The 24857-nt window shown below is 44.4% G+C and overlaps 1 protein-coding gene across 1 annotated transcript in view; it reads left to right on the top strand.

Moving 5' to 3' along the window:
* Nucleotides 1-419: 419 nt before the first annotated feature.
* The window catches only part of LOC137465822 (zinc finger protein 551-like), a gene marked incomplete at its 5' end in the record, with an annotated part of 47404 nt that continues 22966 nt past the window's right edge, over nucleotides 420-24857 (top strand). The window contains 1 exon segment of the mRNA XM_068177848.1: nucleotides 420-636. Within this exon segment, the coding sequence (XP_068033949.1) occupies nucleotides 420-636 (217 nt within the window).

Here is a 24857-nt window from a genome sequence, read left to right as displayed (position 1 = left end):
CTGACAGCAGAGGCAGCCTGGAGGAGCAGAGCCCTGTGTCCCCCAGGAGCCCAAAGTGGGGAGCCCAGAGAGGGGGGAGCGCCGTCATTGGCGGGACCCTCAACAGCCTGGAGAGGGGCAGGGGGGACTCCTTGGAGCCCCTGCAGCCCAAAGCAGAGAAGGAGGAGAGAAGGGACCCTGGGAGCCCAAAAAGCCCTGGCATCCTGTGCCAGGAAGGCGGACAGAGCTTCAGCCAGAGCTCGGAGCTGGTGGGCCATGAGCAGGTTCACCATGGGGAGAAGCCCTACAAGTGCTTGGAGCATGGGAAGAGCTTCAGGCAGAGCTCCCAGCTGATCCAGCACCAGATGATCCACACCAGGGAATGGCCCTAGGAGTGTGGGGAGTGTGGGAAGGGCTTCAGCTTCAGCTCCCACCTCGTCACCCACCAAGGCATGCACACTGGGGAGAGGCCCTACGAGTGTCCCGAGTGTCAGAAGAGGTTTCAGACCAGCTCCAGTCTCCTCAGGCACCAGCGGATTCACATGGAGGAGAGGCCTTTCCGCTGCCCTAAGTGTGGGAAGGGCTTCAAACAAAAGTCCCACCTCGTCACCCACCAGCGCATCCACACTGGGGAGAGGCCCTACGAGTGTCCCCAGTGTGGGAAGAGCTTCTCCAGAAGCTCTACCTTGACCCAACACCAACGGAGGCACCGGTAAGGGAAATCCTGCAAATGCCTCAGCTGTGGGAAGAGCTTTGTGCCCTGCTCCAACTCCATCCCCCATGGGAGGACCCACTTTGGTCAGAGCCCTGGTGACCCACATTCCCAGTGATCCCTGCTGAGAAGACACCTGGAAGGTGGTCTCCACGTCCTCCTGGATCCCCATAGGCACCTGGATGAACACAGGGGCAGGAACATCCATCAGGACTCTGATCTAAACTGGAAATTCATTGGGAGGAAGTGATCTCTTGACTTCACACCTCAAAAAATCTCACCCGCTCTGTCCAGTTATTTCTTCTGGTGGCATCCAGCAGTGCTGCATGATCTTGGAGGTCTTTTTTATTTCAATAATTTCTTTCTTCACCCTGTCTAAACAACCAAAACTGGGGTGAAAATAAAGAAATTGAGCAAAGAGATCTAAAGCTGCACCATTTACCAGGATTTGGGGGTGAATTTGGGGTTGGTTCAATAGAATATTTGGGAGGATTTGGGTGTTCTGAAGCTATCAAAGGCAGGGGAAATGTCCACAATCTCATAGGTGTGCCGGCAAAAGGTGTCCACCTGAGCCCGCCTGTTCTCCAAGAATTCTAGTTGTCTGTCCCAGTGCCTGGCCTGGGTCTCCCTATCCGGGATGTTCCCCCAAAGTGCCCAAATCACTGCTGAAGTGCCCGAGCTGATCCTGGCTGTAAATGTTCCTGTCCACCAACCTCTCCTGGTCAGTGCCATGGGAGGTGGGCGTTTAGGGGCTCCTGGGGGGACTGGGAAGGGCTTCTGTCAATCCTGTGGGCATTTGTGGTGCTGGGAGGGGGCTTGGCAGGGTCTATGAGGGAGATTTGGGTCCCTGACAGGGCTGTGTGTCTTGCAGAGAATTTGGGTGGGTCCTGGGGGAGATGGAAACGGGTTTTGGTGGTTCTTGGGGTCATTTATCTTGCAGGGAGTAGTTGGTGGTGGGGGGTCCTGGCTGGGAGCTGTGGGGTGGTTTGAGGAGTCTGGGAGTGGCTGTTGGGCTGGGAGGGTGTTTTTGGGTGGTTGTGACTCCCCCAGACTCCCAAAGCTGCCACCAGACCCCACCCCCCAAGATACTGCCAGAGGTCAGTGGCTCCATGGTGGGGTTCATCGTCCTGGCTCTGGAGAAGATATGCGGGGGTCCCCGGGGCCGTGTGTGTCCCCCCAGAGCGTGTGTGACACCCCCCATCCCATTGTCACCCCCTTGTCCCTCCCCACAGGGCTCCAGCCCCAGCTCCTGCTCCCCCAGAGGGAATTTGGGGAGGGGCAGGGGGGTGTGCAGCCCCGCCGGGGGATGGCCCCGGCCCAGCCCCTTTGTTCAGCACCAAGCTGGGCTCGGGGCCGCAGGAGGAAGAGGCCGGTGGGAAGCAGATCCTGCAGCTGGGACAGTGCTGGGGCTCAGGGCAAGGGTCTGCCCTGCACACCTGGCTCAGGTGTGACCCTGCCCTGGCAAGGGAGCGGGACATTCCCATCCCCACGGATCAGGGCTGTGAGCAGCACTTGGGGCACGGACATGGAAATACTGGGAGCGACTGGGAGCACACTGAGGGCGTGAATTATTCCCCTGCCTCCACCTTCTCCGGCCGCCCTGCCAGCTGAGAAATGCTCGCTGGGCCTCGGCCTTGGCCAACAGCCCCTGGGCTCAGCTCACTTGAGACCACATCTCTCGGGACAGCGCCTCCCTAGGGTCGGAAAAGAACCCCTGCTGCATCGCCCACAAGAACAGCCTTTCAAAATCACTCCAGGAGACGGAATCACGTTTCCTCTCCAGGACATCCCTCCAGAGATCCAACATCAGAGATTCCATCCCGAAACCCATAGAGGTTTCCATCACTAACACAGCAGGCAAAACGCCAAAGAGGAGGGGGGGTGAGCACACTCTGACCCGATCTAAGCTGTAGTACGCTCCAGCGGCTCCCAGATGTCACCGGAGGACACCGGGAAAAAAAATGACGCACCACATCTTTGGTCACCATGAAGAGACTAATTTATTTCCTCTGGCTCCAATCATTTATAGTTCTCAAAAGGTGCCAGTGGATTGGAGGGAGAACATGCCAACTCTCCAACGACACTGGACAAACTACCAGTACAGCAAATTTCTCCGCCTCTATGAAAGAATGTAAAACAATAGGTTGTTTACAGAAAGTTGCGTGAGAAAGTTCTCTACAAGGATGAAAACTCAGAAGGCTTTAGAAAATCTTAAAAAATCAGGGTGACAGGTTATAGCTTTCCATCTTCCTAATACGGTACTTTGTAATAGAAAATGGGTTTCTCCCTTTCCTCCTGACTTCAGATAAGATGTCTGTATTTCCCTAATGAGGCGACCACAGTGAAGTCAGTCCAGAGGGAGAAGCAAGGAGGTCAGAAGTCCTTAATTCATTCTGGAGGGGTTAGAGACCTGTTGAGTTGTGACACAGCTTTACGTATGAAGGGCTGCAAGCCAGCATTGGCCTTGGACAATCTCACACCCTCTGGGCCTTTCATACCACAGCCGAGTGAATACAACGCTCGCATTGTGCAGAGCTCCAGCGAGGGGAATGAAACTGCCCCATTAAAGACTTCTTTCTCTGGAAAATGCTATTGTAGCTTGGCCAGAGCATTTTGTAGGTTCATATTCATTTTCCTTTGATTCCAAGGCTCCTGAGAAATAGCCCTCAACAAGCCCAAATCATGAAAGTTTAAATGCAACATTTTTTGTTTTGAATCAGGCAACATTTTTTGGAACGGATTTCTGATTCTTATATTCTACATTTTAAAATGATCCCGTGATACAAAAACCTTGATTCAGTGTGCTGGACACCTGAGATGGCATTACTTCTGGCTGCTGCTTCACAGAGTAAGGGCCTCCTGTGGGAAACGTGTCCTGCCTGATGTCCAGGTATGGGAATTGCACAGCATCTCAAACTGTTTTTATGGGAATTGCACAGCATCTCAAACTGTTTAGGTAACTGCTGTTATCTTAAAAGCTGTGTGTACTGGATCCTGTTCATTCAGATGCAAAGCTGCATTCAGGTTTGCATTTCCAAGGAGGAAAAAAATTAAGACTGACACAAGGTGCTTTTTTTCCTCAATTATTTTTTTCTACCTGGCCAGCAAACCAAAAAAATCAATGACTCTCTCAGCTCTAATTGACATTTCTGTGTTAAATGAAAATGGACCTTGATTCCAATTCAAATGGCAGCACTGGGTGATAAAGTAAGTATTTTGGAATTTTCAATGCATATAAAAGTTGATGCAGTAAAATGATTTTTGAGCCACTTGGAATTTTTTTTGGCTTAAATCAAACAACAGTTAATGTAAGACCCCTTAATCCCTAATTCTCAGTGCTGGTAACACAATAACACTTTTACTCAGTACTGTACTTTCTCTCCTTGGGGAACATGAAAGAAAAGTACTTTCAGAAGGAGCAGGATATTTTAGGATGTGTCCTAAAATGTAATTTCTTCCTTTCAGAGGGTGTGTAAGAACTTAATTTAACCTCCCATCGTGTCCCTCAGTGGAGGAGTGTTCTCTTGTGAGTGCACACTGGCTGTTGGAGCTGCCTCTGGACTCCCCTGTGCTGCCATGCGGGGCACATGCTCAGGGCAGCCGTGCTGAGGTGCCCCTGATGTGGGGTGAGGGGGGAGCAGGGGCTTGAGGAAACAGGTGGAGATTTAGATGGAAGAAGGGGGGAAGTTCAGAAAATTTCATTGCCTGCCTTTCTCTATCCTTCCCATATCTCCTATCTCCATTGCACCTGGCACTCTCTCGGGATGAAGTAGTTGAGGAGAAATGTGGAGTCTGTGCCTTTTCCACTCACATAAATCAGTATTGATCTAAGCCAAGAACTGCTTGGAGGCAAGCAGAAGAAGAATCCATCTCTATTCCTTTTTGACACTGAGGTATTGAAAGGCCGGACAGAAAGAGTAATTTCTGAGAAATCCTGCATTTGGCAAGGTGAATTTTGGTGTGAAACAAACCTTTATGAGCAAGTAGGGGAAAGAAATCCTTTGAGAAATTTTATGAGGAGCAGAGAATATTGTACAAAAGAATCAGCATCTCATTATAAAATGTCACTCAGGAAATCTGCTCTTAATCCTTCATATAGAGATCATTTTGTTAAATTAAGGACATATGTGGAGATTGTTGCTGGAGAGAGTTCAAAGAAGAGAAGAGATGTCTGTAATTTTGGGTTTCTGCTTAAATATATGGTATTGTGTAGTTGATGTCTGAACTGGGATGACACAAGACAAATTAAATTTTAACTCATTAGTAAATTTTCCTGCTAACAAGCTACTCGGATGATCCAGAAATACATGATGCAGTAGCAGCTGCTAGGAGATGAAAATATTTCATTGTAGCAATACATGGTATAATGAAGGATGGGGAATGAATGCAGTAGTGCAATAAGGACAGAAGAAGATGGATGACACATAAATATTCACCCTCTGTGTTGAGTTTACACAGGACAGATGACGTCAATAAACTGAAAACACTACTGAGACACATAAGTCATGAAATACTAATATTAGAGCCACTTGGGGAAAGAAAGTTGTCAGGGGGAAGAAAGTTGTCAGAAGAATTTTCTGTTAGAAAATACAGTTAGTCAAAATCAGAAAGTTTCTTGGAGATATGTCATTTTCAGTGACATTTTCTACACTAAAATATCAACCAAAATTGTCTGCATTCTGACAGTGTCAAAGGCTGTGATGAGAAACCTTGCCAACTGACTTGCTTTGGCACCAAGATAATGACAACATGGTGGACACATATTCTATACCAAATGTAGAACAAGAAGTGTAAAAGTTCCTTGTTCCTCTGTCCTCTTTGACCCTCACTTCTGGTAATGGGCCCTGTGTATTCCTGGGCCCTGTCTGTTCAAAGTGGTATTTTTCTGTCCTGGAGAGATTTGGGTTCCATGTCTCTCCTCTTTGCTGAGTCTCCTCAGTTGCATGGAGGGCATTACCGTAGGATTTTTGCTGAGGTTCTTGGGGTACTGAAGGTGCTGCAGGGAGGCAAGTGTGCCTCAAAGGCACAAATGTTTTCCTTTCAGAACCAATTATGGGGATTTTATCACTGATAATCATTGAAGTGTCCAAAGTGACATCTCTCTATATGTTTGAAATTAATGTTTAATGTTCTGACATTATAGAGAGGAAATGCTTTAGTATTATTGACTATCAGGTGAAAAATATTTACTGAAACTCATGGGAAATTTAATGATCTTGTCTTTCCCTCATGGGACTGAAACCAAGCCTGTCTGAATTCCTCAGAACAGAAATGCTGGCTTCTGACACATTTAGATGGAGAATGTAGCTAGGAAAGTGGTTTTAAAATTAATCTTGGCAATATTTTGCCATAAGATGATCTTCATTGGCTGCTGTAAAGGTACGGTGAAGGGAACTTGAATATCAGATACTGCTTTTTGTTCCTGAAACGGTCTTAGCTTTTACTGAGGATAGCTCTGTGGAAATTCAGAAGTGTGGCAGCTTCACCATTTGTTAACTAGAACAGAAACTCAAGGGGAGAATGACTTGCAAGAGAAACTGTTTTGAAGGCCCAAATAGCTGTTTTTTCACCACTCTGATCCCTTCCCCTGCTGAGCAGATTGATAGCCGAGATCCCAAGGTGCACTATTTCCACTCAAGCAGAGCCTCCTGAAGGTGTTAATGGCTGACAACGTTTTCGTGTGGAGCAAGGAGATGTCTCCTCCCTGTTAATTGCAATCGATGTACGATGTTTCTCTATCAAGCACTGAAATGCTTTAAAGAGAAATGTTTGATTCCTGGTTTAAAGAACTGTTTCAGCCATGACCTGGGAGGCAGAAGGTGTCTCAAGGAATGCTCTGGAGTGCTTTATGTAGGAGTCAGATAACGGAATTGCAGTGGCCCCGCTCAGGGAGGAGGTAGGGTGGAGGTTTGCTGCTGTTTTAAATGTGTGAACAGGCGATAAGGAGCAGCAGAAACACGGGGTTTACAGATCCATTGAGGATGCGATCACTCCATTCAGCCAAGTAAAGGTTTTTGTGATTTAGACAATTAACCTTTGAAAGGAAGAAAAAAAGGTTGAAGAAGATACAGATGGGCACAAACACAGGAGATGAGCATTGATTTTAGGGTATGGGGAGAAGCAGAAGAAGGCAATTTGAAGGAAGATGCGGGAAGCTCTCAGGGTGTCAAGAGGCCCTTGAAAGGGACCCATCTGTCTGCAATTTCCTGCCCTCTCAGGTGGAAGGAGTGATTAATGACCAGGAAGGGATATGAGGGATGTGTAGAGAGCTGAGGGTCTTTTGCAGAAGTTTGTGAAGCTTTAAGTAGTTTGCTGAGTTTCTTGCAGCAGAGAAGCTGAGCCTTGGTTGTTGGTAAGCTTTGAGAAGCTGATGTTGAGCTATCTCAATTGAAAGAAAATCTACTGTGGTCTGAAATGTTTTCTACCACTGAAGAACCAGTACTGGGGTAGAAATGTGCTCTAACCAGGTAGGAAGCTTTTCTCTTTGTGGGGCAATGTGAAGTGGAGAATGAGAGAAGACCTAGTAAAACTGGGAGGGGATAAGGCTGGAAAACTGTGTGCTGAGATGTTGATTGGAAAATATAGGAATGGGGCAGCAAATGGAAGTTGCTGTTGGAGAAGAATATTATGATTGTGTTAGAAAGCTAAGTTTTTGGGACATGGCCTAGAGAAATGAAAGAGCAGGCAGGGGGAAATGTGGGAGAAGGTAAGGTTTGTGCATTGGGGCAGTACAATCCAAATAATAGGTTTTAATAGTGGTTTAAGATCCAGGACTGGCTAAAAAGTCACTCTAGAAGGAAAAGAATATTTCACTCTTTTAGATGCAGATAGCTGGATTGATTTCATGCAAAGAGAGAAACATGATCTTTTTGAGAAAGAATGTTGGTTTTGTTCTATTGGAGATTTTGGACTTACCTGATGTAGAAGGACTGGCTGGTAACAAGAGATGCAGACAGAGGATAAGAGCCAGGATAGAAGTAAAACAGGCTGATTATGTCTTGGTAAAAGAGCTTGGTGGAGATGATAAGGAAACACATTGGCAGATATTAACACTATTAATTAACATTCAGCCTTCATCTGCATGAAGAGCTATCTCACAGTAATTTGGTAGTGGCAATGGAGATGAAGAATAGATGCAAGATTGGATGCAGCTGGCAAAGAGCACCCTAGATCCTCAGGATGAAGGATAGTCTGCTGGCTGTGATGCAAGGCATCAAGGGGGAGAGGAGCTGTAATAGGAGGGATCTGGCACTTGAATGAAGAGAATCAATCAGTGTTTGGTAACTGGCCATGGTAGACATCTGGCAGCATGACTGTACAGCTGTGACCCTTGCATCTGGAGACAGTTACATGGGTTTGTGTCCAAAGCAGGAGTTTCAACAGGAATCTGAACTCAAGTGCAAAGTCATTCCTCACTGACTGATGTGTGTGCAGTAAGACAAGGGTGCACCAGAGCAAAGCTCCCCCCTGGCTGACTGTTCTGGCAGTTTTAGGATCATGTTGGCCAAGGGAGCAAGCCTGAGAGTGCCATCACACTGGGGATATATCTGGCATGGTGGAGGTGGATTCAACTCCAGACCTGTCACCTGTCCCCACTCCTTGGTGATGAGCAGTGACACAGCCATGGCTTTGCCTGTGGATTTGTGGTTTTCCAACCTTCCTTTGCTTGTCCTTAGAAGAAAGACATGAGATGGCTCTTGTTCTAAAATTAAATAGCTTTGTTCCATTGCCAGTGAAGAAAAAAGCAAGAGTTGATTTTTTTTCATCTCCCTTAGAGGATGCCAAACATGGACTGAATTCCTCAGGGCATCTGTAGCACTGCCACTCTGTCTTATTGTTACTCTGACCATCTTCATCACCACATTTGATGTGCAAATGTGGAAAGCAAGGCTTGGGTTTATAATGGCTAATTGCTGATTCTTTTTAACTGCTCTGCTCTATTGGAAATGGGAAAACATGTTGGTGAGTTGTTTTTTTTTTCCTTCCTGAGCTGCTCACAAAGTGGAGTGAGACAGATACCTCCTGGTCATACACCTCACAGAATGGTGGAGCAAATGTAAAAAGAGCTGTACATAGTGACTAGGGCAAAGGAAATCAGCTCAAGCTGCTTCTTGGGACTGTCCTTATTAGTTTGAGGGTTGTCTGGACTCTGATGCTAATGGTGCACAATGTTTTTGGCAGCAGAGAGGATGCTTGGAAGAAAGGGCACAATCATACACACACTTGATTGGACTTGTATCTCTAGGGGAGTTCAGGGGAGATATTGAAGGGAGATGCCCAACTTCTAAAAAATGGAAGAGTTTAGGCCAGCTGGATTAAGATACATTAGTGTTCCCAACCAATGACAGGACCAGTCTTGCTGGCATCTGCTCCCCAGTTATTTCTGATTCAGTGAGATGAAAAAAAAATCAGGTGATAGGGAAACCTGTAGGTTATCTTTTGTCATAACTAGTATAAACTATTACTGATCAAAGAAAGATGATGTAACAAACCCATTTTGCACCATAGTATACCCATTAACAACCCATTTTGTATCATTCATGTGAATGTAAGTGCTAAAAATGAAACTAGCCACAGCCCCAGGGACATAGATCTGAAAAAATTAATCTTTAACAACAAAATGGAGAAGGAGTAGAAGTAAGCATGGGAATCAATTTTTGAGAAGGATTTGCTAGCATCAATATGTTATAGACACAGCTCTGGCAGAAGCACAGCTGTCCAGCTTTCAAGGTCTGCCTGCTGCAGCACCAGGCAGAGGGACCTGCAGGGAATGTGCCCTTTGTAGCAAGGGACTCAAATTACACTAATTATTCCTGTTTCTTGAAAGGGCTAATTAGCTCAAGAGTTGTGCAGAAGGGCTACCTGCCTTCCAGGGGCCTCCTCAGGCCCCTTGGTTTCACCTGAGGCCATTTGGACATAATGGCTAATTGAAGCAGAGTGGGTTCAGATACCTGTGTATCATGGAGCTTTGCCCTTAGCAATTGTCAGCTTTCAGAAAAAGAACAAACAACGAGTAATTGGCTTCAGTTTTTTTACAGACTGATTGTTCTAAGGGGCTTAAGCAGAGCGGTTTCTTTAAATTCAGGATGGACAGGTGCATCTGCCAGTTACTTCTCACCTAGGAGAAGTATCCAGCAAGCACTTGTCTTTGCTCATATTGCATATTTTTGAGTAATTAATTTTGTATTGAATTTTTGGTGGTTGTGTTCTGCATACTGGTATATGTTTTCTTGGGAAAAGCAAAACCCATATTGCCTGTTTAGGTAGTCAAATCAGAAAGTTTAACTGTGTGGCTGAGGAAGAATTGCTGTGGTGGACTCTTCCTCGTGGATAACTCTTCTTGAGTCTGCTGCCATTGCTGTCTGCATCCTTACCATGTCATGACATTGCAGTTTGATAATGCATGTGATTGTGAAAGTGGAAAAGTGTGACCTTGAGAAGGATGCAGTAGGATAGGGAAAGAAATATGGAGTTGAGGGGACAATAAAGAATTGTGAGTAAATATGAATCTTCAAAACGACACATTTTCTGCCTTGAGATTTTGTATGCATGTGTACTGTATATCTACATCTAGCTGGTCTTTTTTTTGTTTTGGGGTTTTTTTTGTCTTGTTTTATGGTTTTTTGGGTGAGTTTTTTGGGTTTTTTTGGGGTTTTTTGGGGTTTTTTTGTTTATTTTTTTTTTCTGGCTTATGGGCTTCAGATAGTGATTCTCAAGAGAAATAACACTGGTTGGAAACAAAATTGGTAGTCTATGAGCTCCAGGACTGATGAGTAGTGAATAGTTATTTCCATATTTTTGCTACATTATTTTTATTCTCTTAAAACCTTACTTTGTGCTTTAAATGACAGGGGAAAAAAATCAGTTATTTGGGCTGATGTTTTCCTGTAGCTTCTGATTTGGTGTAATAACCAGAGGCAAAAATGTTATGTTGGGCAAAACACTAAAAAAAAAAAGATGAACCTATTTCTTATGTATAGTTGAATTAGGACAAATACAAATATTTTGATGAATGGAAACAGTGAAGAGCTCAGTCCTTTGAAGAAGATGTGCTAATTTGAAACTTTTAAATTTCTGGTATTAAAAAAATGTGGAATTGTAGAAAAGTAGAGCTGGAAGACATCATGAGAGCTTCTATTGCTGATTTCTTCCCTGTGGCAAGAGCAACTCAACCTGAACTATTTTGGAGAGAAATGTATCCAGCCTATGCTTCAGAAGGTCTGGGCTACTGAGAATAGAAAATTTCAGGAACCTGTTCTCACACATCATTGCTATTGCTGTCAGGAACTTTTCTCTTAATACTCAGTTTGCATTTTCTTTGTAGGTACTGCAGGTTTTGATTCCTCTCCTGCCCATGACAAACCTGAAAAGAAATTTGTTCCCTTTTTGAAACAGCCCTGCTCAAACCCATCCTAGACGGGATTAGGATAATAGATTGGGATGATTTAAAGCATTTGAAACAATTCTAAATTCCTTTTTTTTTTGCGGGCTGAATACTCAGCTTTAAGAAGATGCAGTGTGGGAAAGGACAGAGAAGCACCAAGAACTGAGCAGGCTTATACAGCTCAACAAAGCCAAAAGCAGAGAAGAGCCTTCTTAACTCCGGATTTGATTCCTGGTTTGGTACACAGACCATCTTCCTTACCTAAGAAGTACTGAGCTTCTCACAAGGGACACTTGTCATTTAAAGCAGCATATTTTAGAGACATTGGTCAGTTTTGAATCCAGCTGCTCGTGGTTCCGTGTGAGCCGGTTTCCGTGAGATTGGATCAAGACTCTTTGCAGTGTCTCTGGTAGATGGGATATGCACAGGGGCACATGGTTTATGTATGGTGAAGAGAAGCACTGAAAAGAGATGCTGCTAAAACCCTAAAAGCTGTCTCTGAAATTCCATTGTTTTTTACTGCATAATTAAGCACTTCTGCTGACACATCCTCCCTTATGATTCCCTTTAAGTTGGAGCATCTGGCCGGGTGTTGCACAAGAGCCCAGTTTTCTTCTCCCTATACAACGGAGTTTTGATTAATTAATCATGGCTTCTGTTTGAATAATACATTAAAGATGCACTTGAATATTCTAGGAAAAAAAGTAAAATACAAAAAAGAATGCACACAAAGGGAAATACTGCTCTGGCTTGTGAAATGACACGTTCTCTTCAAATGGCAGGACTGTTCTAAATGTGATACTGGTCAGGCTGTATTTCTTTTCCTGCTTGTTTATTTTCATATCCATTTCACATGGTGATAGTCACTTGCCTCAGCAGGCTTTTAAGTCACCAAAATGTTGAATTTTAACATGATATGGAAGAATGCTACATTTAGGACAAATATGCTTTTTGAGACAATGCTTTGCTATATTAAAAACCAAGGAATTAGGAAGCTTTCATATTGTTGGCTGCTGTCCATTTTTATTCATGACTTCACAAGAGCGGCTTCGTGCTGATATGACCAGAGCAAGTTGAGTAGTTGTGCTTCTACAAATTTCACTATGGTTTCAAAAGTGCAGGGTTTGTGTTTGCTCAGCACTGAACCTGCCCCTTCACAGGAGTTATTGCTGTTTCTGGGTTTCTGTAAGGACCTCAATTCTACTCTATGCATGTCCTCCACAGTCTGGAAGCAGTGAGACAAGATCTGAAACCACAGAGGAACACTGTCTTGTATCCAAAAACCAGGCTGTCCTGGTGCTGTGCTTTTCCCCAGTATCTCACTGCTGTCAGGATCTCCAAAGGAGGACAAAGCCCTGCAGTTGCTCTCATCCTGCATGCAGTCTTTAACATTGTGAATACTTGTTTCTTGAAAACTGGATGTCAGCTCTTGGTCTGAGATTTTTTTAAAAATACTGAGGGTTGGACTAAGCTTGCATTCATGTAATTTGAGCTTTTTGCAGTTGCTCAGTGTTTCCTGTGCATGCTGCTGAAGCAGCATGCTGATGTTGGATCATGCATGTTCAGTGTGTCTGGTAAATAGAGCTCTTTGCAATCCTGTTCTATTGACACTTTTTAAAGAGGTCTTAGTAGCAGTGACAGAAGAGATAAGGTGGTGCTGTGTGTTGAAGTGAGAGCGAGGGCCTGGCTAGCTCTTACTGCTGAAGAGCTGGGGTGTGAGAGGAGACCACTGCTGAAATACTGGCTGTGCAAAGCTAAGGCAGCTTCTGTCCCTGGCCTAAAGAGACAAAGTGCTGCCTTTTCCCTAAATGAAGGACCATGGGGAAATCAAGATTTCATGCAATTGTTTCTGTGTCTCTCAAGTGGTGATAGCAGTAAAGCACAGGGTGCACCTGCAGCCTCATTTGGGTCTGCCTCCCTAGGTGACTGAGCAGGAGAGCTTTCCAGTCTTTATATGCTGTCAGATGTGACACTTGGCCAAAAGCCCCTACTCTGAAAATGCAACAAAGTGAAGCCCATATGACTGCTGAGATCTCACTAGATGGAGCAGGGAAGCACTGCTGGATGTTATCCATGGAGGCTCTTTCAAGAGCTTTTCTCCCCTTCTGCCCCCTTTAATCCATTTTCAAGCCTAGCAATGCCTCATGTTTACCCAGCAGGCCCACATGAAAAGGTCACTTCTATTTCTTTGACCTTTTTTAGCTCAGTAAACATCGGCAGCTGGAAATCCTTTCTGTAGACATGTCAGCTGCAGCGAAATGGTGTTGCAGGTAGTGACATGCATACAGAGCATCTCTGACCTCTGATGTTGTTTTCCCATCAACACAGAAGTTTTCCCAACATTTTAGTCCTTGTGACACCAATTGCTCTCAGGGAGCTTGTGGAAGGGTTTCCTTTCCCTTTTCCCTTGGCATTGTTTGGGTGCTCTCCTTATTTTGAAATGAGATAGTAAATATTTGCAATCTTGAATTTGTAGATGTGCTGGTTATCATTAATGTGTGGTCATGGGTTTTATATCCCTCAGGTGTTAGTACCAGTTTGTTGGGATAGGAGGAAAATCTTTTCCTGACAGTTTCTTTCCTAAATTTTTCTCTGAACTGGGAGACCATGTCTAAGACCTGGATGAACTAGTTTTGGTGAGGATGAAGGGGAAGGAGAACAGCAACCTACGGGCTGAATCTTGAATTGTGACCTTATACCCAACATCCACCAGAACCAACTGCTGAATTTAATGCCCCTGCTGTGGAAACACAGACACAGTGTGAGCACCATGAGTAGAGCTTTGTCCTGCTTTGGTTTAAGAAGTTAGGTTCTAGTAGCTCTAGTCCAGCTTTGGATGTTCTTTCTAAAACAGAAGTTAAACTACAACGTGTCTCTCCAATGCCAACCTTAAGCCATGGCCAGGTATTACCATCAGTCTCTGCTGCAAATCCTGGGGAGTCTCATCAGCCAGAAGGCTCGTGGGAAGTGATGAAAAGCAAGTTGTCATGTTGTGTTCAAATTATAAGTGTTTTTGGGTGGAGCGTTAGCTACACAATTCCCATGAGGCAGGTGATGTTTTTCTGCACATCCTGTGCAAAGCTGAACCTCATTTAATACCTTTGATTTCTGATGAACATGACTGTCTTTACTGACTGAATTATATCCAGCATTCCATCTGCAGAGTGTTTTTCATCTTCTGGAATATAGTAAAGAATTTGTTTTCATAAATTTGGATAAAATTTTGACAAATTGTACAGCTGGATTAGTGCCGCTCAAAAACTAGGACTGTTTTTGGGAAGTTTCTGCTCTGTGTCAAATTAATGATCTGTTACAAAACTTTCAAAAAGCACAGTAACTGTAAAAATAATTTCTGGGTAATGATAGGAACGCCACTGGGTACTCTCTAAATCCTTTTGTCCCTTGTTAATACCTCATTTTGATTGTTGCATTTTTAATGCTTGGATTAGGACAGTGACATGTTCTGATCATTTCTGTTGAATGCATGAACATCTGGATTTGTTGTGTTTTAGTGTTGTTTGCTGTTGGCTAGGGATGAAAGCAGAGATCAGATGGTTTGAAGTTGACTTTTTTTTGTTTTTCAAAGTTGCCTTTGTTCATAGGCAGCAATCCAGGAGCTGAGCAATGGTTCTAATTGTGACTGACAAGCCATGATGGAAGGAGGAAAATGGGAGTGATGATCTATTGGCTGTGCTAGCTCAGCAGTGAGAGAAAAAATCTGAAAATTGCTCCTTAAAATTGTCCATGCTTTGCCTAAGGGAGAGATGAGGTTGCAAAAAGAAGGTACTTTAATATGCATTGAGCAGTCTTGAGTATGCCATGTGCAGATTCGAGACCTGCTGCTTGCCCAGAAAATAAAAAGTATTTGGCACCTGCAGCCTGGTGACCCATGAAGGAGGGCATGGTCCCTCTGGCCTATGCCAGCTTAAGGGGGTAAAAAGTGAACCCCCTGTGCCCATGGATTATTGGAACCTGAGCAGAAGCCAACACCCCATTAACAGGCCACAGTTAATAGGTTTACCCCCTTGTCCCTTCCCTCTGTTTTGAATATTTTGGGATTTCATACAGTAACTTGATGGCTATTACCTTGTGCCATTAAACAGTAATGTCAAGGAAAGGATGTTCCATGGGGTGTATTTAATGATTGGAATATTGTTTCATGCAGTGTGCTGCATGCAGCTGGCTGAGCGTTCCTTTAAATAGTTCCCACATCTCTCATGTTTGTGGGAGGGACTGTGCTGCCAGCTCTGAAGAATGCAGAGATTAATCTCTGCTACACTTGCTCTGGACAAATACCTTTTTAAAGTAAAACACCTCTTCTGTGTTTAAAAGTAGGGAAGAAAAAACGTCTGTACTGTAAAAACTACTGCCTGAGCTCCTGCTAAGAGGTGATGCAACTTGCAAAGGGTGAGCCAGGAAATGTCTTAAATGTTTCTGTAAAGACTTTTCCCTCTAGGAGTGCCTCACCAATTTCCTGGTCATGTCAACATGACCAGGTTTCATTCCTGAAGTTTAGCTTAATTTCCAAGAGATGAATTCCGCCTTAGTGAATAACAACCTACCTGTACATAAAATAATTGCCATTAAAAATGAGGCTGAAGGACGGAAGATGCAAGTGTACCATCTCCCTGAACCTTGAAGCTGGGGTTGGGTGCCAGAGTCCTGGGTGGTGCAGTGTGGTGTCTGCACACTCGAGTGCCACTCACTCCTCACCAAGCATTTGTCTTCCGTACTCTCTCTGGTAAAAGTCACATTGGTCTCAGGCTTGGGTTTTTTTCCTTCTTGTGCTTGGGGAGATTTGAACTTAACATTGACTAATGTGTGTTTGCTTCAGCTTACTCAGGAAATTCTTAGCACCTGGAGGATATTCAGTCTAGTGTTGACAAAAGCCCTCTTTCCACTCTGCATGTGGCATTGCACCATCCCCTGCTGAAATGACACAGGGTAATGCTGCTGCTAAAAGAGACAGGAGTGCACCATGTTCCCAATACAGCAAGCAGAGAACCTGGGGGAAGAACAGAATAAACATGCTGGTGCTGTTACATAGGGATGATTTTTGTCTGCTTAGGCCCTGTAGAAACAAAGGGAGGAATTTGCAGAGGTAAATAGCAATGATCTCGGTGGGAATATGGCCAGGGCATCAGGATTACCATTAATGAAAAAATGCAGTAGGAGTGGTCTTTAATGCTTCTTGGGATTAGGGCATTGGCTTGGCTTCACATCTGATCTGAAAGGTAACAATTCCTGAAGCACAGCACAAGATGGCTTGGTTCAGCACTGGATGAAAAAATGATGCCGTTATTTTGTAAATAAAAATTTAAAAATTCTGCTGGCTGTCCTTACACTGCAGGGTACTGGAAGGAAACACCAAGTGAAGTACTGCCATGCCTTTTTGGACGTGTTCCATCCAAGCTGGCAGCTGGACATGCACGGTGCCTTTGCTCTGTCCTGCTCTTGCAGTTGCACTGTGTTCTTAGGGACATGTTTCTAAATACCACAACGTGTCTGAAGCTGGTCAGCCTTGTCCTTGCAGGTGTGCCCAGTGGCTGTAGTGACTCTCCTGTCATTATTGTAAACACAAATTTGCTCCTCCCATCCGTGGGTTAGAGATGTACCAGTTCCATGATACTGGAATCATGCTCTTCAAAGTTTGCCACCCTCTCTGGGGAAAACCAAACTTGCTGAGCAGTTCATTTTCACACAGGGAGGTTCCCAGTTATTATCCCTAAGGTAACGTTTAGAAGAGCCTCAGCATCTCGGAGTGTTGGGCTGCAAAACCTCAAACCTCGTCCATTGAAAGCTTCCTTGGACCTGATCAATTCATTTGTAGCCACTCTGGCCATGAATATAAATGTTGCTCACCTGATTAGCCTGTTTTATAGCACTTCAAAAGCCTTGATAAGACAGGTCAATGGAATAAAGACCTAATGAGTGCTGAGACTCCTTCCTTGCAAATAAATAAATAAAGTATAGCACAAACTCTAGGTAATGCTTTCAATCAATCAGCAGAAATCCTTCTTTGGCTGCAAAGATGAAGCCTGAGATGATAAAATGGAGTTGCTCTGGATGTGCTACATTGAATATGTTATTTTTTTCTCCCTCACAGTAATAAGGACAAACACAAGTCTCTTCTCTTCCAGCTTAAATGCAGTTTGTTGGCAGTTTCACATCCTCTTCTAGTCTGTAGTACTTGCAGCATTGCTATTTTAGTATTTTACAGGAGTGTGGCCTGCTGGTACTGAGTTTACTGGTTTATATTGCTTTTACAAGGTACAGTCAGTGGTGGGTAGGTTGGGACTGGAGAATGGAAAGCTTTTCTTTTTGGGTGGTTCTGTTGCCATTCCTTAACTCTCACGCCCCCACAGCCACTCACACAGAGATCTTGTTGGTACTAGCAGTTTGGTTTTGGAATGCAGATTTAGAGCCATAATAAAACATGACAGCAGAGGATGCTGTCTTGATAATTGCTGTAGGAAAATACTTGAGAGAATGCTGGAACTCCTAAAGAAGGGGGCACTTTAATGTTCATCCCTCTGATCTCTTCTTATTGTGGCTAAGAAAGACCAACATGGTGCAGGTACTCTAGAAGCAAAGAAAGTGTTCTCAGCATGGTTCATGATGGCTGATGGTCCACACTGCCCTTGGTCCCTCGTTTTGACCTTTCCTGGGCACTGCACTGTGCATTGACACATTTGGTTCTTTCTCGGCAGCTCAGGTTTACGGATGATCTACTGAAATCCTGTGCGTGTTACGATGAAACCACACAAAAAGTGGCTGTGCCCATTCCTGCTGGGGGTCTGAAAGATCTGCTGAGTTGATCTAGGACTCTAACAGTGAGAATAAAGGCACTTGCTTTTAAGCAGAGTGATTTATATCCCATGCTTGATTTGATTCTGTTTCTCTAAACCCTTATTTCAGTAGCACAGTTAACAGACTGGCTGGGTCCAGTTGTAACAATAACAAAACTGGGGAAGATTTTAAACAGATCTCAGGTCAGAGTGCAGCCTCAGCCTGTTCCCCTGTAGCCACCTGTGTACTCAGAGTGGCAAAGGCAGCAGTGAAAACACTGCACTTCCACTGAATGTGATTGAATCAGATCTTTGTGAAATCCCTGGATTTTTTGCTGCCTAATAATGACTGTGAACCGCTTGTTCTTCATAAGCACAGAGTTTGGCCCTTTTCTCTCATCTTCAGATCTTACTGAAAATTCACTTTCAACATCCTTCTTCTTTGGCTAGGTTTAGCATAATTTAACAATCTTTTTCCCTCCTTTTTCAGGTATAGGAGCCTTTTAAAGGTAGCAGGTATTGTCTCGAGTTTTCCTCAGCATCATAATATATGGATATGAATGTCAGGTTCTTCAAATCTTAGAACCTATGTGTAACTTCAGTAGTAAAATTGCAAATCTTTTTTATGACACCTTTTAGGTAATTCCATGAGTAATCCAACCTTCAGCAATATGACTAATTAAAGAATGAAGCAGCAGACTTCCAAGCTGGAAGAAAGTATTCATATTTTCCTGGCTTTTTCTAACAAGAGTAGTTTTTTTGTCTGGCAACTCCCATGGTTTCTCAAGTTAATTAAGGTTTCAACAAATTGTTCTAAATCTCTCCACACCAGAAAAAAAAGTTTTATCTTTAAAACTACAAAAAAAAAAAAAATATTATCACTGCAGTGCTGGCAGGGAAATGAATTGTTTCAGATGGGCAAATTAATTTTTTTTCCATGAACATGGAAAGGAGGAATGTCGGTGGGGTTTGTATTGATTTAACAAGTCTTTTTTCACACACAAGTATAGATTTATATAAATGTTTTTGAATGCATGTACACATGTGCACAAGTGTCTAGACAAGTTAGCAATTGCAGGTCAAGAGTGAAGCATATCTGTCTATAGGAAAATTATTAATGTATAGGTTGGCTTGGGTTATTCACTGCACTGAAAATAGTAGTAGGAAAAAGGTTCTTTTTTTTGAAAAAAAAAGTGTTGTTTGTTTGTATGTGTGTTTTGCCCTTTTCCTGGGAAACCATCCTGGTTAATAGCCTGCCTTTAGATGGGATGAAACCTAAGCACAGAAATGTTCTTTGGCTAACAGAGAATGTAAAGGGAAAACAAAACCCTGTCACATTGGTTGTAATCTAATGCTGAAGTTGATTCTGTTTCCAGTGCAACAGCTGCTCTCTCTTCTGGCAGAAGCTGTACCTTTAGGCAGCCTTTCCTCTGGCTGGGACAATCTGCTTGTCTGGGTGCAAAGACTGTCACTGTTTGTCCTGACTGTTCTGATGCTATCCTTAACAGGCTTTGAAATGACCATGCCAATCTTTAAGACAGCAGCAGAGACCGAAAACCTAGTTTCTAAAGAGTTTCTTTTCATGCATTGGTGTCTTTTTTGTTTAGTTTTGTCCCAAAATGGTTTATCTGAACACTCTGGCATGGGTTCAGGGATGTTTACAGATATTTCTTTCTAGTAAATAAGCAGGTCACCAGAAGATGTTGTGGTCTGCCCTTGCCAGCTGATACCCAGCAGCTCAGCGTGGGCAACTGATCTGACAACAGCAAAGCAGGGTTGCTCCTACAGTAGTTAGGAACTAAAATGCTAGTAAACACCTGGGAATAATTTGCATCAAAAGTCTGAAGAACTGAACATCTTGGGGGCAGAATAAGTAAGGAAAAGGCCAACTTGATTAAAGCCTCCCTGATGTGACTCAGTCTGATGTCTGACAGTAGGCAGACCTGCACTGGGACACCTACTGAAAGGGTTAATGAACTGTAGGATTTCTTGCTGGAGGGTGAGTTGATAGCTTAAGGACTTGTGTACCTGTGATGCCCACACTAATAAATCAGGTTTGAGCTGCCGTTGCAGTTTTCTCTGCTGTCCTTGGAAGAGGCTGTCATACAGATGCTTAGGAGGGAGCATAATGTTTTATGACTACAACACCTGCACTCCTCTCGTGGAAGGAGTCCCCAGGAGATCCTAACCCTACAAAGCTAATGTTACTGAGTCACTGATAATATCAATCTGCCAAGCTAAATTACATGGATTGCTGTGGCAAGCGCCTGGCTGATTAATTTTAATTTAATGTAAACAGAAATGGTGTCAAGGATATATTATGTAACCAAGGGATGTCTTTACACAGGAAGGCATTAGTGGTGGACTGATGAGCTGAGATAGTGTGACCACCACATATCCCTTGCTCACATCTGACACAATTGCTGAGGTAAGGAAATGGAAAGTAGTGATAAAAGGATGTGAGGTGGGGCTCCTGAGGCTGATGGAAAAAGCTTGGTGGCAGAGTCAGCACAGCAGGCTCTGACTTCTTCTAGTGATTCTGGAGAGCACTGTGGGCTTTTTTTATTCCACCCAGCCCTATAAAAAATTTTAGTGCCCTCCACTTTAACCCATGAAGGAGTTGAGACAGGCTGAAGGGAAGTGGAGACTGTGAAGGGAACAGGGTGGCAAGCATGGTATGAAACCAGGTGATCCTTAAAGTCCCTTCCAACCCAACTGTTCTTTGTGTTTATGGGAGTTAATTCTCCTGAATTAACCCATCAGCTAACTTATTTCCTTTAAGCCCAGGGTGCAGAGAGAAACAATTAGGTGCAGGTTTATACTGCTGATGAAATCAGCTAACAAAGTGCTTCTATTGCTGTGGTAAGGAAACTGGGCTTATTTATGATGTACCCTGTCCCTCCCTCTGCCCCCCTGAAAAGCAAAAAATCCGAATATATATGTAAATTAGGTGAATCTCTTAAGCTTCTGTCAGGTTGCCAGTTCAAGCCTCCTTACTGCAGGCCAGTCCACAAACTTTGGTTTTTGCCTTTTAGGCTGTGCATACACAGTTAATCACCTTACAGCCAATTAAAGATTCCAGGTTGCAGTAGGTCATTAGATATAGATTTTTTTAAGCTGGTCGTTCCTCTTTTTTTCTTTCTCCAGAACATTCTGAGGGGGAAACTCTGCTGTGAATATTCATGAGAATACTTAAAGTAGGCAAGTGAGGAGATGGACATATTAGTTATATTTGAGGAAGAAACAGTAGCCTTGCTTTTATCATATGGACTTCTGGTAATTTGCCTACTGGACTGAAAGAATTTAGTTAGGTGGGTTATAGGATGAAAAGGATGGCTGCTGGCTAGGGTTATGGGCGCTCTGTTCTGTGCCATGCACCTTGCTTGACCTGGGCAAATCATTCTCCTTTAGTTTTCCCACTTGTGCTGAATGGGGGTAGTAATTACCCACTTCACTGAGGAGGGCATGTGGCTGAAATTAATTAATGTTTATAATGTACTTGGTTTTCCCGATGAGGTTTGTAGCCGTGTTGCTGAGTACAGTCATTTCTGGGTTTTGGCTTGTGTGTGTGCATGTGGGGTGCAAAGATTGGCTCCAGCAGAAAGGGTAGTAAAATACAGTCTTAAGAATAAAATTTCTTGGCACTTATATAAATGCAATTAATTCCTAAAGATTTTAAAGCATGAATACAGCTGGTGCTGGCTTTCCTACTGCAATGTAACTGCTCTGTGGAAAGCAAGAAGGTAAATAACAAGGCAGAAGGCTTATGGTCTTTTTTAATGGGAGCCAGAAAAATACTGGACCTCAAGGATAGCCCTTGGAGAAAAGAATTCTTTAGGACACTGAACATAGCTCGCCTGAAATCTTGTGGGCTTGTGAAAAATAAAATCACTGTAACTTCTGGGAAGAAACTGAAATCCTGATCGAGCCTTAATTGCTTATTTTACAGTATGGTAGTAAGTGGAAGATGTTATCAATCATATCAATAGATAGAGAATAAATACTTAACACAGAGCAGACAGAGAAATACTCCCAGTGTCCTGGGTTTCCACATCATCCCTTCCTCCTTTCTTCATGATACACAATTCACAAAGTTCAATTGTGACATTTGGGTCTTGGCCAGTCCTTTTCTGTAGGGTATTTAGTGTTACACTGAGCAGCCAAAGCTGACATATTAGCATTGTCAGCCTTTATTTCACAGTATCAATTTTTAATTCTATCTGAAAAAATGTATAATCATGTTATATTTTTTATATAACTGTTATTAATGACAATAATAATAATGTTATATTTCACTTGCACAAATGAACCTGAGCCCAAGATTTAAACCTTCCTCTGTCCCTCCATGTGGGAGCATTCCAAAACCAATTCTTCCTTCTGTTGGTGCTGTTTCCAATGTGCCATTAAGAAAATTCTCCCTCATCTTCCCAAACCCACAAGTTCTTTTCCTTCTTCCATATGCAATTTTGGGATGCATTTGAAGACATCCAGGGGTTCAGCCTCTATTAACCGAGTGCCCCACTGCTCACAGGGTGCTCTGACCTCAGCCCACTCCAGAGGCAGGGAACTCCAGGGAAGGGCTTCCCATCTGGGAATTTCTGATGGGACTGATTCCTCACATTTACATTTAAAAAGTGACATTTTGTTGTGATCTGGCCAGACTGTGCCAGTTTTGTTTCCCCAGTGGGCAGGGTCAGCACCAAAGACACAGACACCAACTGAAGGACTCAGTGTCATTGACTGTAGCTCAAAGCAGCAAAGAATCACAAAAGGAGCAGCTCAGCAATGCACCCAGCCAGCAGCACCAAAGATTGCAGCAGTGATTAAGAAAGATCCAGCAGCAGTTACCCTCAGGCTTTACCATGCCTCAGATCCACACAGCAGCTGGGGAAGCTGTCACAGCCAAGGGCTGCAGAGCCACTCCTGGACACTGGGAATTCCTGCAGGTGCCTCCAGCCACAGGTGAGGCTCCAGCCTCGCTGGGAGAGGGCCCAGCTCTGACAGCGCTGAATGAACAAACTGACAGCGCTGCTGGTGCGGGAACATCTGGTTTCATCCTCCTCCTGGGTTCCTCCCAAAGCCTGGCCAGGGCCCAAGAGGAACCAAGGGAGGCGACTTTGACCAATCAGCCCCAGACAAGGCCAGATGTCAGATTTCATGGCCTTGTCTGGCTTCTAAACACAGAAAGGTCAATCCATGTTTCACTAACGAGTGGATACATCTATCACAGCGCTAATGACCATGCATATTTCATTAGTGAGCAGATACAAAGATAACCTTTGGTTGGAAGGTTCATCCAGAGGCCACCTTTGGCTCAGGGCCTCACTCAGGGCTGTTGTCCAGGCCTTGGCACTTCAGGGACGTGGTTTAGTGCTGGGCTCGACACTGCTGGGTGACCGGCTGGACTGGATGAGCTCAGAGGTCTTTTCCAACAGAAAGGATTCTGTGATTCCATGATTCCATCTGCTGCATTCAGCCAGGTCCATGTTAGCAGCATTCATTTGCTCACAAAGTCTCCTCAGGCCCAGCTCTTGAGGCCTGAGGCTTCAGCTCCTTCAGCTCCTGGTGCTCAGCTGCTCGTGCTGAACGAGACACTCGGAGAGAAGAGCACAGTCCATCCAATTCCTTCTGGGACACGGAGAGGGGAGGCTGTGGAAACAGGAGCAGTGTTTGGTGTGGCCTCCTCTCTGCCCTGCACGCCTTTCAGCGCTTTGAAGCAGCCAAGAGCTTTCTCCAAGAGTGCAATGGAGCAGCTGTTCCTGCTGCCGGGTCTGGCTCTCTCCAGTCTCGGACCTTGCCTGCTTTTTGTCCCTCTTGCTGTGCCCTCTGCTCCCCCAGGGCTCGGTGGCTGCTACCCAGGACTGTGGGACTGGCACAGATCCCGTGGTCGAGACCCTCCTTTCTGTGCCCTTGGAGCTGCCTGGGCGCAGCAGCCTTTTCCATCTGGAAAAATTATTTCTGGGTTTTATTGGGATTTTTAGGGGATTTGGAGGCATTTTATTGGAATTGTGGGGGCATTTAGTGGGATTCTTTGGGGATTTGGGTTTTTTAGGAATTTTAGTGGGGATTTGGGGGGGTTTGTGGGATTTTTTGGGTGTTGCCAAGATTTCTTTGGGTCTCATGAGGATTTTGTGGGGCTTGTTGTGGTTTTGGAGACATTTTTGGGGGGGATTTGTGGGGTTTATTTGGGATTTTGTGAGCTTTTATTGGGATTTGAGGGTGTTCTAATGGGTTTTTGTGAAATTTAATTGCGATTTCATGGGGTTTATTGGGACTTTCAGGGGTTTAAACCAGATGTTGGTGCCTCTCAGCCCTTCCCCACACTCTGGGACAACTCCAAAGCCCCCCCAAAGTCCCCCAAAAATCCCAATAAAAAACTACTAAACACCAAAGAATCCCACAAAATCACAGTGGAACCCACCAAAATTAAAAAAAAAAAAAAAACCAAAAAAAAAAAACTCCCAAAAATTTCAATAAACCCCCCAAAAAATAACCACCCCAAAACCCTAAAAAAATCCCCAAAATCTAAAATCCTCAAATCCCACAAAACCCCCATAACCCCACAAACCCAGTAATTCTCTCCAAAAGCCAGTAACTCCCCCTAAGCTACCAACAAAATCCCCCAAAGCCCATACATGCCACCAAAATCCCCCCAAAATCCCCCCAGAGCCCCCCAGACTCACCGGGGGCCGTCCTGGATCAGGGGGCACCGGCCGGTGGAACAGGAGCCACTTCAGGGGGCCCACGGAGCTTTTTGGGGAGGGGGCACCATGGGAGACCCCCCAAAAACGGGGGAGGGGAACCCCTGTGGTACCCCCTCCCCCGAATGCCCCCTCACCCGGTTCAGGAATAGCCAAACTCAAGAAAATGTAAACCAGGCTTGACTTTCCAGAAATTATTTTTGGCCGGGTTTAGCTGCACCCTCCAGGCTCAGGATCACCGGTGTATTTGCAGGTTTTGCTCTGCATCATCAGCCTGCCCAGTCTCTGCTCGG

The sequence above is a fragment of the Anomalospiza imberbis genome, unplaced genomic scaffold (assembly GCF_031753505.1).
Source record: "Anomalospiza imberbis isolate Cuckoo-Finch-1a 21T00152 unplaced genomic scaffold, ASM3175350v1 scaffold_113, whole genome shotgun sequence".
NCBI lineage: Eukaryota > Metazoa > Chordata > Aves > Passeriformes > Viduidae > Anomalospiza > Anomalospiza imberbis.
This window is presented reverse-complemented; position numbering and strand designations above follow the sequence as displayed.